At 48.1% G+C, this 15,785-nt stretch overlaps 1 protein-coding gene across 2 annotated transcripts in view; it reads right to left on the bottom strand.

Annotated features, from left to right (window-relative positions):
• Nucleotides 1-15,785, bottom strand: part of WDR35 (WD repeat domain 35) — a 65,791-nt gene that overhangs the window by 20,733 nt on the left and 29,273 nt on the right. For both annotated transcript variants that reach the window (XM_020967416.2, XM_020967417.2), the window contains 5 exons: nt 12,536-12,661; nt 10,123-10,308; nt 9,043-9,103; nt 2,672-2,816; nt 560-629 (listed from right to left, as the gene is read on the bottom strand). In XM_020967416.2, the coding sequence (XP_020823075.1) occupies nt 560-629; nt 2,672-2,816; nt 9,043-9,103; nt 10,123-10,308; nt 12,536-12,661 (588 nt within the window). The remainder of the gene's footprint in view (nt 1-559; nt 630-2,671; nt 2,817-9,042; nt 9,104-10,122; nt 10,309-12,535; nt 12,662-15,785) is intronic.

Here is a 15,785-nt window from a genome sequence, read left to right as displayed (position 1 = left end):
AAAGTGCTTTGCACCTGGTGCACAGTAGGCACTACATAAAGACTTATTCTCTTCCTCCCCCTTGTTCTGGCCCATCAGTGAAATCACGACAGAAGCAGTCTACAATGCTGTCAGCTCTGTAAGGCCCAGGAGGGCCTTGAATGCCGGACAAGGCAGGCAAGCTGCAGTCACACAGGATGACCAGAAGACCCCTCGGGGCTGCTAAGCAGCGCCGCCTTGCCAACAAGCGGCCCCGTGGCGTCAGGACTGCCGCAACTCGATGGGAAAGTGATAGGAAGCTTCCAAGTTTGCACAGGGCTTCACAGCTGGATCTTGCTTGATCCTCACAACAACCGTAAAGGACAAGTGCTTTTACAGTCCCCATTTTACAGATGAGGAAACTGAGGCTGACAAAGCACAAGTGACTTGTCAGGACCCCGTGGCAGGGTCTGCACTCAGGCCCGGCTCTCTCTCCATCGCACCCCCAGCTGCCGCTATTCGATGTCTATAACAAAGCATCAGAGAAGCTTGTGTGTGACAAGACTTTTATCTTAAACTGAAGTAAACAGAGGTCACCTACTTGTGAGGCCTTGCTGTAGTCCAGCACTCCATCGACAGCTCCAGAAGGAGTATCATCAACATGATAAATCCTGGGGAAATCAAGGCATCAATCCATCAGTACCCACTGCTCCAGCCCCTACCGTGTGCCCGGCGCTGTGCTGAGCAGCGGGGATGCCCCAAGAGGCACAGACAGTCCCTGTCCTCCCGGAGCTCCCGGCCTGATGGGGGATGACAAGCCAGATCCCAAGTGAGCCCCCACAGGAAAAGCGGGACAGAAGGAAGGGAGGGGAGGCAGCTCAGAGCTGGAACTAAGAGGGGCTTCCAAGGTGAGATCCGAGCCGGGACTCAGAGGAAGCCTGGGAAGAGAGGAGGCCGAGGGCACAGTCGGGAAGACCAGGGCTTCCCAGTGAGCATCAAGTCAAGGTTCACAACTGGACAGAAGGCTTGAAATAGATATGGGAAGGAAAGAAACCCGCATGCACAAAGCGCCTACTACATACCATGCCCTGAGCTAAGCCCCTCCTCTGAGCCTCACAACAACCCTGGGAGGCAGGGGCTGTCATTATCAGTTTACAATCAAGGAAACTGAGGCAGGCAGGAGGGACGGGGCTTCTCGGTCCAGTGCCTGAGGCTGGTTCTGAACTCAGGTCTTCCGGACTCAACGCTCTATCCGCGCGCTGCCTCGCTCCCTCCAATACACAAGAAGTCGTATTGGAGCGTAAGCCCAAACTTGCAGGAGATGATCAGACCTTGCAGCTAGGCCTCGCTTTATACAAGGCCCTGGTAAAGAAGCTGATGTGCATCACAGGCTGAGTCCCGGGGCACACCTGAAGAATGCCTGCAAGCGCTTGCTCCTCCACCTCTCTCTTCCATCCACTGGTCAGCCATCTGTGAACCACCCACAGTTGGGTGCAGGAGGAGTCTGGTCAGAAGCCGGCTCGCCAGCTGTGCGTCCTCCTCTCTAAGACAAAGGCGGACCCGGGCTTCACGGGCTCACACGGGCCTGGGAAGGAAATCCCCCAATCTGGCGCTGGGCTCTCCTTCACGAGTCTTTCGGTTCAGTGAAGACGACCCGTGGGATGGAAAGGTCGCTTCTCACGGATCCTGTTCTGAGCCCCTGCTGACACGTCCTTAGGACACTTCTCAATGTGGAGAGAATTCCCGTTTCCAGAGAGCTGGCCTTGAAGGCGTGAAGCCTGGGTTCAAATCCTGCCTCAGACACAATGTGCTGGCGGGGGAGGGGGGAGTCTCTGACCCTCTCCCCGCCTCAGTTTCCTCCTCTGTAACATGGAGATAACAATGGCACCAACCTCATGGGCCTGCCAGGGAGGGCAGATGAGGTCACAGATGTAAAGTGCTTTTTGAACTCATGATTACCCAGTGAAGCTCATTCTGCTTTAAATAACAGAAAGGCACACAAGATGAAAATGGGACAATCGATTTATACATATATATATATATATATATATTATACATATGCATAAGCTCTTTGGAGGCAGGGCCGTCCCCTCTTCACATCCCCAACACCTACAACACTCAGAACACGGCAGGCATTTCATAGGTGCTTGCGGATTAATAACTTTTTCTAAAAAACAAATCTCCAGATTTCAGAGGAAAATGTTGTAATTTTTCCAACGTGAGCAGCCACTCTCCATTTCTTTTCACGACTGGTGGAATCGTGGTTTCATTAAGATCACCTGCCTGGACGGTCCAATGCCCGCCTCTGGGTTGGTAAGGCATCTCCATCCCAGCCTTCTGATAAGGCGCTCAGACCCACAGGGATGACCAGCCGCTCAGGGGCTGGGGAGGAGGGGGCGGTCCCTGCAGGACCACCACAAAGGCCTCTCACTAAACTCACCTGGAGCTGCGTGCTTCCCAGCCTGTGAGCAATGGCCCTCCCGGGCTCCAGAGCCATCCCAGAGTCCAGGAACCCCTACAAGCACCATCATTCTGCAGACCCAAGACAGCTCTGAAGCCCCAGGCTGCACCGCTCTCAGGCAGGGCCTGCCTGAGCCCTTCTCTTCGGATTAGGGGACAGTGCATCAGAACGCAGACAGACGAGCTTCCTCCAGACCCCCAGGACGATGCGGCGGAAGTGGGCACGAGACCCGCTGGGGTGCCAGCCACCCACCTTTCTCGTCCTTCTTTTCTGGACCTTGCCGCCTGGTTGATTTCCAAGGCCGTCAGCTTCTTGGCCACACGATACTGCCACGTGTAAAAGGCTTCTTTGGAAGCTGCGATCACATGCGTTTTGGTCATGGCAACAAATAACGGCACTGTTGGTTTTTTTTTAAAAAGAAGCAAATTAATTAATTAATAATGTACACACTGATCCATAGGCATACTTGCACACAGTTCCTAAATGTACGGGAAATAAAGAAGCCTCCATCCTTGGCTTGCACTCCAGGTCACTCTAGAACCATGGAATCCAGCCGGAGCATGGCCAGACTCCCCCCATCCCCCCCATCTGTCCTCCCCGCACAGTCCTATCCCTGCACCCCCAATGGGTGTGGCCAATCTTGGCCAGGAGCTAGGTCCTCCCTTATCCCCGGGACCAACAGTGCACACCTTCCCAACCTGGGGAGAACCCTCAAGTCTCTGAAGGACAAGGGTGGCCAATAATATGCTGTGGGCAGTTTTACAGGACAAGAAACACCAAGTGAAAAGGGGTCACCCTCCTAGGCAACAACTTCCAGGGGTCTCCAATCACCTCCAGCATCAAATACCAAATCCTCCTCCCACCCTCCTGGCCCCTCCCTCGCACCCACTCCTCAATGCAGTGATGCTGGCTGGTCTCCACTTTGGGGCTCTGGGCGTCTGCCCCACGCTTGGAAGGCTCGCCCTCCCTCCCCATCTCTGCCTCCTGCCTGCCCCGGCTTCCTTCAAGTCCGGATCCCCTGACATTGGTGCCTTCTTCTGAGGTTACCTGCAGCTGATCCTGGCCATGGCCCATTTGTAAACAGGGTTTGCACGTTGTCTCCCCAGCCCAGACCGGGAGCTCCCTGAGGGCAGGGACTGTGTTTTACCTTTCTTTTTATCTCCAGCACTTAGCACAGCACCTGGCACACAGTCAGTGTTTAATAAATGTTTATTAACTGACTAACTTTAGCCAAGATTAGCTGAACCTTTACAGGAAAAAAAAAATACACTCCTTTTGGAGAAGATGATTCCACTGAGTTCACTCCCTTCCCAGAATTAATCAGAAGGTCCATCTTGTCCCGGAAAGTTACCGGTTCTCTCTCCCTCTTTTTTCTTTTTTAACAGCTTTTTATTGATGGTTTCTGTTTCTTACATCATCAGAGTTATCCCCAGGACCCCTCCCTTTCCCCTTCTCAGAGAGCCATCCCCTATAACAGCATTCTTTAAAGAGGAAAAAGAGTCAGCACAACTGATCAACGCACAGAGAAAAAGTCCAAAACCCCGTGCCTCCTTGTGGGACACCGGGACGCCTCCCGCCTCCGAGGGTGGCCTGGGGGCCTCTCGTCTGTCCCCGGGGACCCGGCAAGGGCTTTGCAATTCTGTCCCATTCACTCTGGACTCTGGGGGTGCATGGTTCTTCTTCAGGTGTTTACACGATTGTGGTCTCTGTGTCCAGTGCCTTCTGGTTCTGCTGACTTCCCTCTGCATCCCTTCATGCAGCTCTTCCCAGGCTTCTCTGTCTTCATCACGCGCGCTGTTTCTTATAGCACAGGAATGGTCCATGACATGCAGGTGCCAGTTAGTTTAGGCATTCCCCAACTGATGGCCAGGTCTTTGCTCCCACACAGAGTGCTGCCATAAATGTTCTGGAGCATACGAGGGCTTTCTTCTCATGGATGGCTTCCTTGGGGTGTAAGCCCAGTAATGAAATCTCTGGTTCAAAAGGTGTGGACATCGAAGTCCCTTTGTTCACATAATTCTAAATTGTTTCCAAAACAGTCGTACCATTTTAAGTTTCACCAACGACGTACAGGTGAGCCTACACTGACCATTGCCTTCATTTGTTATCTTTGCCAATCCACAGGGTATGAAGTCAAACCTTGAGGTTGTTTTCACTGGTATTTCTCTTCTTATTAGTGATCTGAAGCATTCTCCTCTGTGGTTATGAATACTTAGCAATTCTTCCTTTGAAAACCTTATATCCATTAACCACTGATCTACCAGGGAATCATTTTTAGTGTATATACAAATATGTGTGTATGTGTAAGGATATATGTATATATACTGTATATGTACACAACATATACATATACATAGAAATTATTTCTATATCTTAGACACTAAATCCTTAGAGAAATCTGATCCAAAGATTCTTTTCCCTCATTTTCTTTTTTAAAGGCAACTAGGGTTAAGTGACTTGCCCAAGCTCACACAGCTAGTAAGTGTCCAGTGTTTGGTCTGAGGCCGGATTTGAACTCGGATCCTCCTGACTTCAGGGCTGGTGCTCTTTCCACTGCACCACCTAGCTGCCCCCTTTTCCCTTCATTTGACCACTAGGTTTCTTATCCTCGAGGTATTATTTTTTTCCGTGAGGAAGCTTTCAGTTTCACATACCTGAAGTTAGCTACTTTATCTAACTGCCTCGAGCATTCGCTTGGTTAAGAATATGTTTCAGATCCATAGCTACGAGAGACATGAGATCTGTTCCTCTTGTCACTGTTTTTGGTAGTGCCTTTAATATCAGCAAATCACTAGACACAGTCTCATTAATGTTAAGGTCACATATCCACGTAGAATGTGCTGTGGAAGGCGCTGTACAGCGGTGCTGTAGGCCTACTTTCTGCCAGACTGTTTCCAGTTTTCCCAGGAGTTTTTCCTACGTAATTTATAGTTTCTACTTTATCAAGTAGGAGACATGGGTGGCCAATAACGTGGTATGGAAAGTTCTATCGTCTAGAATTACCCGATAAAATCTCCAGGTAAAAACATGTCATTCCCCACCACCACCACCACTCAATAAACCAGTGACTCCCTATTACTTCCAAGAAGAAAATCTCTCAAGGACTACAAAAATATCTTTTAAAATGAGGAAAAAATACTGGAGATACATTATCTGGGAAAATGAAAATGGAAAATGTTCATGGAAAATTTAATACGTGTTTGGTGAACTGAATTTGGAAAAGACATGATAAAAGAGAGGAAAATAAGCTAGGGTTATAATGATCAATGGAACCACGAACAGGGAAAAAGTCAACTATCATGTGATTAAAGTATTAACAGAAAAGCACTGTGTCTATTAATTTTTGTAACATAAGTAGGTTATTATTACTAGCACTGCAAAAATACAAGTAAGTTTAAGCAATCTAAATTTAGACTGAACTAGTACCTGGTTATGGTATTTGTATCAGGTTGTAAAGACCTCCCCTAAGGGCCCCAGGGACAGAATACTGCTTAGCCTGGAGTTAGGAAGCCATGAGTTCAAATTTGGCCTCAGACACTTTCTAGCTGTGTGACCCTGGGCAAGTCACTCCACCTCTGTCTGTTCAGTGTCCTCATCTATTAAAACAGGGCCGGGGCAGCTAGGTGGTGCAGTGGGTAGAGTGCTAGGCCTGGAGTCAGGAAGATTCCTCTTCCTGAGTTCAAATCTGGCTTCAGACACTTCCTGCTGTGTGACCCTGGGCAAGTCACTCCACCTCTGTCTGTTCAGTGTCCTCATCTATTAAAACAGGGCCGGGGCAGCTAGGTGGTGCAGTGGGTAGAGTGCTAGGCCTGGAGTCAGGAAGATTCCTCTTCCTGAGTTCAAATCTGGCTTCAGACACTTCCTGCTGTGTGATCCTGGGCAAGTCACTTCACCCTGTTTGCCTCAATTTCCCCATCTGTGAAATGAGCTGCAGAAGGAAATGGCAAACCACTCCAGTATCTCTGCCAAGAGTGGGGCCACAAAAAGCCAGACACGACTCAACAATAACTCCACCACAGCCACAGAGGATCAAAGGAGATGTGTGGATGGCGCTCTGTAAGCCCTGGCTCTTGTCGCCCACACACCCCACTTCTCCTTCAGTTTTAATAAATCAGCTCTGAAAGCTGGCGCTCCACGGCCTCTCCACCAGGTCTCAGCTGCTGTGCCTGTGCCAGCCCTTTCCTCCGCACCCTGCCCTCAGACTCTGGTCAGCTCACTGATGGGCCAGTCCAGTGGGTCCTAAGCCCCGGACTCCCCTCGCAGATCGGGCGTTCTAGCACCGTCTCAAGCTCAACCTGTCAAAAGCACAGCTCATTCTGCCCCACTCACAACCCTCCTCCTGATGCCCGTCCGTCCCCTTTTCTGCGGGGGGGGCCTGGGCACATGACCTGGGCATCCTCTCTCTCTCATCTCTCGTCACAGACCTTGCTGAAGAAAAAAGGCTGAATGAGGAGGGGCTGAACCACCTCCTGCAGCCCTGGGCACGCTCGCCAGGTGCCCGGCCTTGGGCCAAGCCTCCCTTCAGGCCACTAGTGGTGGTCCTGTGGCCGTGTCTGTTGGGAGTGAGGTTGATCCTGCCTGGTGAAGTGTCTCCTCCTGGTCAGGTAGCTTCATGCCAAGTGGGGAGAGGGCCCTCGTGGCCCTCAGGGACCCTTCTTCCACTGCTGGCTCCCAGCCTGACAAGTGGCAGTCTTGTCATCACCTCGGCACTTCTGCTCAGACAGCCTCCTCCCTCCCAGGGACCCCCTTGTGCACCGCTCCCAAAGACAGGCCTGCCCACAGGCTGACAGTCACACACCCCGGCACCCTACCCAAAACTCATCACCTGTGACTAATTCAGCTGGGGTGGCAGGTGGCAGGGTAGAGGAAGAGGGCAAAGAAGCACACCCCCGCCCTTCCCACCTCCACTGCATCTCTCACATAGGTTCCCTTCTCTCCACCACAGCTGTCCCCCAAGTCAAGGGCCACTGTGGCCTCAGGTATCCCAAACACTGATGAATGAGGCCAAGTAAAGAGAGACAGGAAGCAGAAGGAAAGAGAACACAGCATTTATTAAGCACCGACTATGTGCCTGGCTCTAAGCGCTACACAAACATGATCTCTTGCTTTCCTCCCTCTGGTCTCATTTTACAATTCTGGAAACCGAGGCAGGCAGAGATGAAGTGACCTGCCCAGGGCCACATGGCTAGTCAGCACCTGCAGCTGGATCTGCACTGGGGCCTCCATGCCAGCCAAGGGCCATCCTGACCTACTGAAGAAGGGGCTAAGTCTGCTTTCTCTCTCCTCCGTCCAGACGGCCGCCCAGCACTCTCTCGAAGGGCACTGCGCTTCCAGAACATTCCTCCCCGCCCCTCCAGTGACTAAGCGACGACTCTCCAAAGCAAGGGGTCCACCTGGACCGTGGGTTCTCTCTTTTCTGTCGGGAGCACATGACAACAAAGCGCGCTGCTTCCCCTCAGCCTCCGGACCAGGCCTCCAAGTCTTTAATTTCTTAAGACCACTGGAACACGCCCAAGCCGTGACTCTGGACAGCGGCAGCCCCCCACCGCGTGAGAGTCTGGCTGATGACACCGGCCAACACCAGCGTGAGAAGACAGTTTTCTTTTGCAGGCCTTCCAGAGATGCTCCAAACCCAGAACTCTGAATGATGGCCCCGATACCACACAGTGCGTGGGCAGAAATCTGGGACGAGTGCTCCTTTTTATGAGGACCGGGAACGTTTTTATTAAACAGACCTATTTACAACTAGGTCATTAAAAATAAAGCGTTTTAAGGGCAGATTCTCTCCTATCCTGGCCCTGACGCTGCTCCCAGACTGCCTCACAGAGGCATGCCCGGGATGCAGAAAGAGCGACTACTATGGCCACACCCTCTCACCCGGAGCCCCATCCCACAGCTAGATGCACGTCAACCCCGAAGACATCCGTGGCAAAAGAAAGGCCCAGAGACATCAGAACATCGAGAGCAGCGCTTGTGGTGGCAAAGGCTGACAAACGAGACCCAACGAGCCGCGGTACATAAGTGTGACAGAAGGCGTGGGAGGAAGGCGAGGAAGCGTGCGAAGGAAACACAACCAGGGAAGGGACATAAGCAGTGACTGTGATAAACCACCTAAGTGGAAAGAACAGAACCAAGCCGCCAAAATGGAACGAGGGGAAACGGTAACAACCAAGCTCGGTCGCAGAGAAGAGCGACAGGAAGGCACCTCCCCACTGATTCCGAGAGGCGGGGGACCAGGGGTACGGAACAGTGCACACAAAGCCAAGAGCTTTTTCAGCTGCTTGCTCGTTTTGCTAGACTTTTCCCAAGGTGGTTAGGTGAGGGGCACAGTGGAAAACGTTATGTGATGCCAAATGCAACATTTCTAACTGAGACAAAAGAGGACCCTGAAACTAGCTGAACCAGGGCTGGGGAACCCGTGGCCTCCAGGCTGCATGTGGCCCTCTGGGTCCCCGGGGGCAGCCCTCCGGGTCCTCTGATGGCTCCCCACTCCTGAACAATCAAGCTGGATGACATGCACTAGAAAACACTGTTCTCTCTAATCACACTATGACAAAGTTCAAAATCAGAATCACAACCAAGTACCTGATCTGAGTAACGATTCGGCTACAGCTCCTGCTTACCGATATCAATGTATTTGGGATCCAAGGGGGTGCCGATAGAGTTGCACAGGACCAGCACAAACTGTCAGAAAAGAAAACAGAATCAGACCACATGTGCGTCCGGGGGTCAGGCCCATGCGGCCTCAGTCTCGTAACACGCATGAAATGTTGATCTTTTTCATCACAGCCAAGCTAAGGAAAGGGACAAGCTTCAAAGCAACATGTAGATCACTGAAGAAACGGGTCAGTTCATCCACAAATGAGGCAACCCCCAGTGGAGGTGAAAGTGACTGCAACACCGTGTGGGGCCGGGCGCCGTGCCCGAGCCCCGCACGAGCACTCTGATCGACTCATTTCAGAGAAATAAGCAGGCTGCCCTGCCCACTGGCCCTGCTCTACGTGTGCGTGGGATAATTTACTTAGCTTTTAATCTCAGAGAAGGACTTAACCGGCACTGAGACTCTCTCCAGCCCTGTGCAAACACATACATTTGACCTTCCCATATTTTATCGCTATTTAGGGCTGACAAACATCTTTTACATTCTTTTAGGTGGACACTGATATTTCCAAAGGCACAATTTGCTTTTCCATTGCTTAAAAGTCTTGTTGCTGTCACAAAGGATCCTTCCCACACCAAACTTCCTAATCATGTAAAATAATTTCTATGCCAACATAAGCCACTGTTTGCTCCTGTGTTTTCATCTCTAATTTTAGATCCTCTTGAAAATACACAGGCCGTTACTGCTATCACGACGTCACTGTGACGCAGTTATCGGCCGAACTCACAGGGGAATCCTCCGCCACTGTCGCAAGCAGAGCTCACCTTGTGAAAAGGCTGAGACGTGCCACAGCCACCCATGCCTGAACTGACATCTGGAGATCTCACCTGCCCAAGGAATTCTAGCCCAGAAAAGGATCTTGACATTTCAAGTCTATTTCAGAAGCTGCAAGCTTTAAGATAGGGAGGCAGCACCCATGACCCCAGAGAGCCGCAGGAGACGCCGATGTTTTCTCCCTGCCAGCGTGGGAGGACAATGTGGCCCCATTCCACTGAGTGGACGTTTTAGCAAAGTGATGCCGGGTTTCAGGGGAAACACTTACCTGGGGATGATTTTCGTCAGCTTTGGTTGCCAAAATGCAGAAGTCACCACAGGTAGTGATGGAAATCAGGCTTTTTACATACTTTACATATTTCTCATTGTTCTTGGTATCCCAAAAAACCACACAGTACTCAGGACGATCGGGCCTGGTATATGCATATACAACCGTGTTGGAGCAGTAACCCCACTGGAAAGATGGAAAATAAACATGCTGTGGATCTAGCCCAGAAGAGCTCTGCTTGTCTTGGGAGGTGGAAGGGGGGGCCTTTGTTCTGTCTTTCTGTATTTGGGGGTGGGGAAACACAAAAGACACCCTCTTCTGGGACTGAGGGACTCACGTTTCTAGCACTTCTCTCAAAAAAAAAAATACTACAATAAAAAGAAGTTATTATGTTAACACGCATACAGAGGAAATCCAGAGATGAAAAGCTAGAAATGCCAACTAAATAAAAACGTTTTTGTGAAATTTCCCAATTTTTTATGTGAGAGAGAAGTTTCAACGGTCAAAGCCTCATCCCAAGTGTCAGAATTCAACACCAACAGGGATAAAGGGGTGCAGAAAAGTGGGGATCAGCAGGATTACACGATGCAACAATGCTGTCAACACCCACATTCAAGGCCCAGCACTGAATGCTGGAGATATGAAGGTGAAAAGGACACTGTAGCAGACCTCCAGGGACACGTCCCGGGGCAGAAAGTGACAGAGGCAGAGGAGATGTTCAGAGGAAATGTTCTAGGAAAATTCAAGGGCACCCAAACAAAAAGTGCAGAAATCATCCATTCACCCTTTGTTACATTAAAAAGTCACAGGTCAGCAGATCTGTAAGCTGTAGTCTATCCACACAAACCCCCTCAGCATGAGGACTCAGAAATGGCTGTACTTAAGCAAGTTCCAAACAAAGAGAGAACAAGAAAAGTAAATGCTTCTTCTTTGACAAGACTAACCAAAGTGATAAACCTTAGCTAGCCTGAGGAGGAAAATCAGACTAACAAAATTTCTAAATGAACAAGGCTTAAGCGCCACAGAGAGGAATTTTTTTAATTATCAGAACCTACAATACACAGTTCCATACCAGCAAAACTGAGGATGGAAAAGAAATGGAAGCTTAGCCACAAAAGTGTGAAATGCCCAAATTAACAGAGCACCAAAGAGACATTAAACCACCTAATTTCAGAAAAGGAAAGAAAGCACCTGGTCCAAATGTACTCAGAGGTGAATTCTATCAGACTTTTAAAGGAAATTCATATCCACGCTACACAAATTGGTCTAAAAACTGAGAAAGAAAACACTCCATTACATTCTTTTTATAAGACAAATACAGTCCTAGTAGCCAAACCAGGAAAAGGATAAAACAAAGACAAAGAACTTTCTTGTACACCAGTAGAACTAGTGAATATTATCTGAAATTTTAAAAATAAAATCCTGGCCAAAAAAAGGATCTACCATTAACAGATACAAAAACAGATTTTTAAGAAATATGTTTTTAAAAATCAAAAGCTAACGTTCTATGCAGTAGGAATCACTCTGAGTTTTCTGAATAAGTGTAAGAATAAAGCTGTTTCTCCTTTGCATAGTCCTACAAATGCTAGCAAAAGAAAGTAAAGGCATAAATATAGGCTAAGAAGAGACAACATGATGCTTCACTTAGAGGACCCTAGAGAATCAGAAAAGAAACTGAGAACTTTTTAAAAGCAATAGAAGAGTTCAATAACAGCTTCAGTAAATAGGTTACAAAATAAAACCACAAAGGGATTGTTGTACACGAATTTCTGACCTTGGGAGACTGTAACAAAGATGGCGGAATATTAGTACCACATTTTCAGTTTCCAAGTGAGTTTTTCACTGTGAATACTGCTAGCTTATGGAGCAGCACAAGTAGAATAACTAGGTAGGCCAGGGCCCAGGCCCTCTAAAACAGATACCAAAGCTTTGGATGGGAACTTGGTTGGCCAAAAAGAGCCACACTACTGAATCCTCCTCAAATGTCTCACTGTGGAGACGAGGCCAGCCCAGTGGGACACAAGGTCCAAGAGGCTCCCAGCACAGGCCCCATACCAAGTGGCCTGTCTGGCATAAGAGCAAGAGCACAGCTAAATTCAGGAAGGCTCATCTTCACATAATGCTGCTACCTGAGGCAGTCATTTGGCCCCTGCAATTCAATGGCTTCATCTCCTGGGATATGGAAGGTTTCAATATGGTAAAGGTCATACTCACCTAAGTAGCTCCAAAGAGCTTTAAAGTACTCAAATCATGGTTCTAGAAAAAGTACCCTGAGATTCATCCTCAAAAGTCCCTTTCCTGGTTAGTTTCAAAAAATTAGACTTTCTCTGAATAAACCAAGGAGAGAAATCCTCTGAGCCGTGACAAAATACCTATTGATAAAGTTCTTGTGATACCCACTCTTTGTACTCACCTTGTAATCGGGTCTGATATTTGCAAAATAGATAAAAGAGTCAACAGCAAGGCCAATCTTTAATCCACCTCCTTCCCAAGACAGTGCAGACATCTGCTTTCCAGGAACCTTCAATGTTCGCAAATGCTTAAAAACAATCAGTCAGTACTTTAGAATAACATGTGCCAATCAACCCAAATACAAATGAATACCTACAGTTTTACAGAAATTAAAGTAACTGTTAAAAACATATTTTGCTCTGATTTTACAGTTGGTTTACTGAGATTTTTCTCAAGAAAAAATAGTTGTGTCAACACAGAAAAAGTGTGAGTCAGTGGGAAAAGAGGGAATGAATGCCGTATGAACTGGTCCTGCCATTAGGGAAAAAAACTGGGAACCATGCCCAAATGGCCCCTGAAGTGTGACCCAGGAAGTAATACAACAACTATCCCTGCACCCCAAAGAGATCAAAGAAGAAGGAAAAGAACATTTCTGGACAAAAACTTGTAGAGCAGCAGCTCATTCTGTGGTAGCGAAGAACTCGAAAGGTCAGGGGTGCCCACCAGTTGGGGAATGGCTGAGTAAGAATGGCTCATGAATGTCATAAAATATTACCATACCCTATCCAACTACAAAGGGCCCAGCTCCCAAGACACCTGGGAAGACCTGTAGGAACTGAGGCAATGTGAGGGGAGCAGAGCCACAACACCAACCTCTATTCTGAAAGGCATCAGTACTATGATCGATGCCACGGTCGCACACAACTCCAAAGGACCAACGATGGAGGATGCTACCTGGCTCTTGACTCAAGGGAAACAAGGACACCCCCATTTTTGCCCACAGCCAGCATAAGAGTTTGTTTGCTTGACCATGCAAATGCTGCAAGTGTCTTCTTTTTTTCCCACTGGGGTGGGGTTGGAAGGGGGGGCCCAACAATAAAGTTAACAAAAAGGAGAAAGAAAAGAGGATCATTGAAGCGTCTTCTTCAATGCATAGAAGAGAAGAGAAAAAAGGCTAACAGGAAACACAGACAAGCAGGACGGCTTCGACAGCTACATGTTGAGAGCTCACCAGCCGGCTGATAAGAGCAGAGTCCAACAGCACCAACTCTTGCTCAGCCCCAAACTCAGGCCAGGAACTTACAGAGCTCAGATCAAGAGAGCAACGATCAGACTTTGTCCCGGATCTGAGCCCTTTGGGAGCAGGGAAAGCGTGCAGGTCCCAGCCTGTCCCTGAGATCCTAGAGTAACACAAGACTCATCACCCAGAGAAAGCGGCAACAGAAGCAGCCCCAACCTTCTCTCTGGAAGTGCTCCAGAGCCCAATCCTAACATCAAGTCTGCAGTCAGGAAGCAGGCCGGAAGAATGGGCAAACTAAAAAGAAGCCCACCAGCAAGAGCTACTATGGTGCTAGGGAGGCTTGAAAGCCAAATCCAGAAGAAGAGAATGACTCCAACACACCTGCAAGCAAAGCCTCCCAGAAAAACCAGCCCGGGCACAAATTCAACGAGAATTACTGAAAGAGATGAAGGGAGAGGTTTTTTGTACAAGTTTACAATGTTTTCATAAGCGAAATGAAAGGACTGGAGGAAACAAGTGGAAAAGCAATGAGAATTGCTGAAGACAGAACCAGAAAGGGAATGAATTAGCAGCTGGGGACAAGCGGCACCAAACCTGCCCAGGTCACAAACTCCCCCAAAATCAGAAGCCAACGGCTCCAAGAGGCAACCAGAAAGGAGAAAGCAAAGACAAAACACTGAAAAAAGCTGAAGAAAATACAAAGAATCTTATAGTGAAAACCACCAAACTGGAAAATAGATCAAGGAGAAAAAAATGAAGAATCACTGAATCTGACCGCCATGGCCAAAAAAGGAGCCTTTTCAAAAAACTGCCCAGAACTCTTGGAACCACACACACACACACACACACACACACACACACACACACACACAGAATCGGGTACAGAAATGTATTTCACTCAACAGTGAAACAAGACGGAAAGAGGAGAAGGTAGAGGGAGGACAGGATGGTGTGCTTGAGTACTTGGACCCCAATTTCTCCCTGGCCTCAGAACCACCATCCCTGACAGTTTCCCTCCAGCCCAAGGGCCCTGTCTCTGGCAGTGACTCATGAGTGGACCCATTAAGGCAAACTATCTCTCCCTCTTACAAGAACAAGCTGACCTCTAGAATTTCCCTGTATGAACAGGACCATCTTGTACCAGCAGAATATCAGGTATTGATGCCCATGGTTACCGTATACAATCCAGAGGTCAAGCTACAGACATCAGACATAACAGACAAAAATACACCCTTTAAGAACCTTCTCTTCCCCACCCCACACCCAGGTTTCCAGTAGTGAATGACACAGATGTATGTTATCACCCAATTAGCATACTTGCCACATAATTCACTACTTTTCCTATAAAAGTTTTAGCATCATTCTCGTTAGGTTGCAAGTTCCCTAAGGAGCTCTGCCCACCACGGCAGGATCCTTGAGAATCCTTGCCCGCTGTATAGTGCAACAATAAATCTTTGCCACCTTGACTTAAAGAATGCTTGAGTCTGTGAATTCATTCCAGATGACCCTGTCCTATACTCCAGTCCTTGAGGGATAGAAACCTCTCAGACCTTAACAGGCAGATCAAGGGAGGGATTAGTCCTAAGCAAAACTCAAACTCTAAAGATGTATAAAAACATTTCTAGCTCTTTCTGTGGTGGCAAAAAATTAGAAATTGATGGGGATGCCCATCCATGTGGAATAGCTGAACAAGCTATGGCACATAAATGTGAAGGAATACCACTGCTGTAAGAAATTAAGAAGTAGAGGGTTTCCGAGAAACCTGGGAAGACTTGTATGAACTGATGCAGACTGAAGCGAGCAGAACCAAAAGAACCATTTTTGCAACACAATATGGTAAAGGTAAACAACTCTGAAAGATTTAAGAACTCTAATCCATTGAATGACCAAGCATGATTGCAGAGGACTCACCCCTGGTAGAGAGGTGAAGGGCTCAGAATCAGACACATGTTTTCTTGGACATACCCAATGTGGAAATATGTTTTGATGTGACTATGCCTGTTTATAGCAGGTTTTGTTTTTCTTTTTGTTCTCAACTGGAGGAGGGGAGAGGAGATGGATTTTTGCTGACTGAAAAAAATATAATATTTAAAAAGAAGCTACATAATGAATTTATTATATACTTGAGAATAAGTAAGCTGTATATAACAAAGACTGCAATCTTCTTTTTCTGATCTTTTTTTCTATATGG

The sequence above is a fragment of the Phascolarctos cinereus genome, unplaced genomic scaffold, assembly GCF_003287225.1.
Source record: "Phascolarctos cinereus isolate Bilbo 61053 unplaced genomic scaffold, phaCin_HiC Scaffold_2;HRSCAF=192, whole genome shotgun sequence".
Classification (NCBI taxonomy): Eukaryota; Metazoa; Chordata; class Mammalia; order Diprotodontia; family Phascolarctidae; genus Phascolarctos; species Phascolarctos cinereus.
The sequence above is the reverse complement of the archived record's forward strand: the minus strand, read 5'-3'. Positions and strand labels throughout refer to the sequence as shown.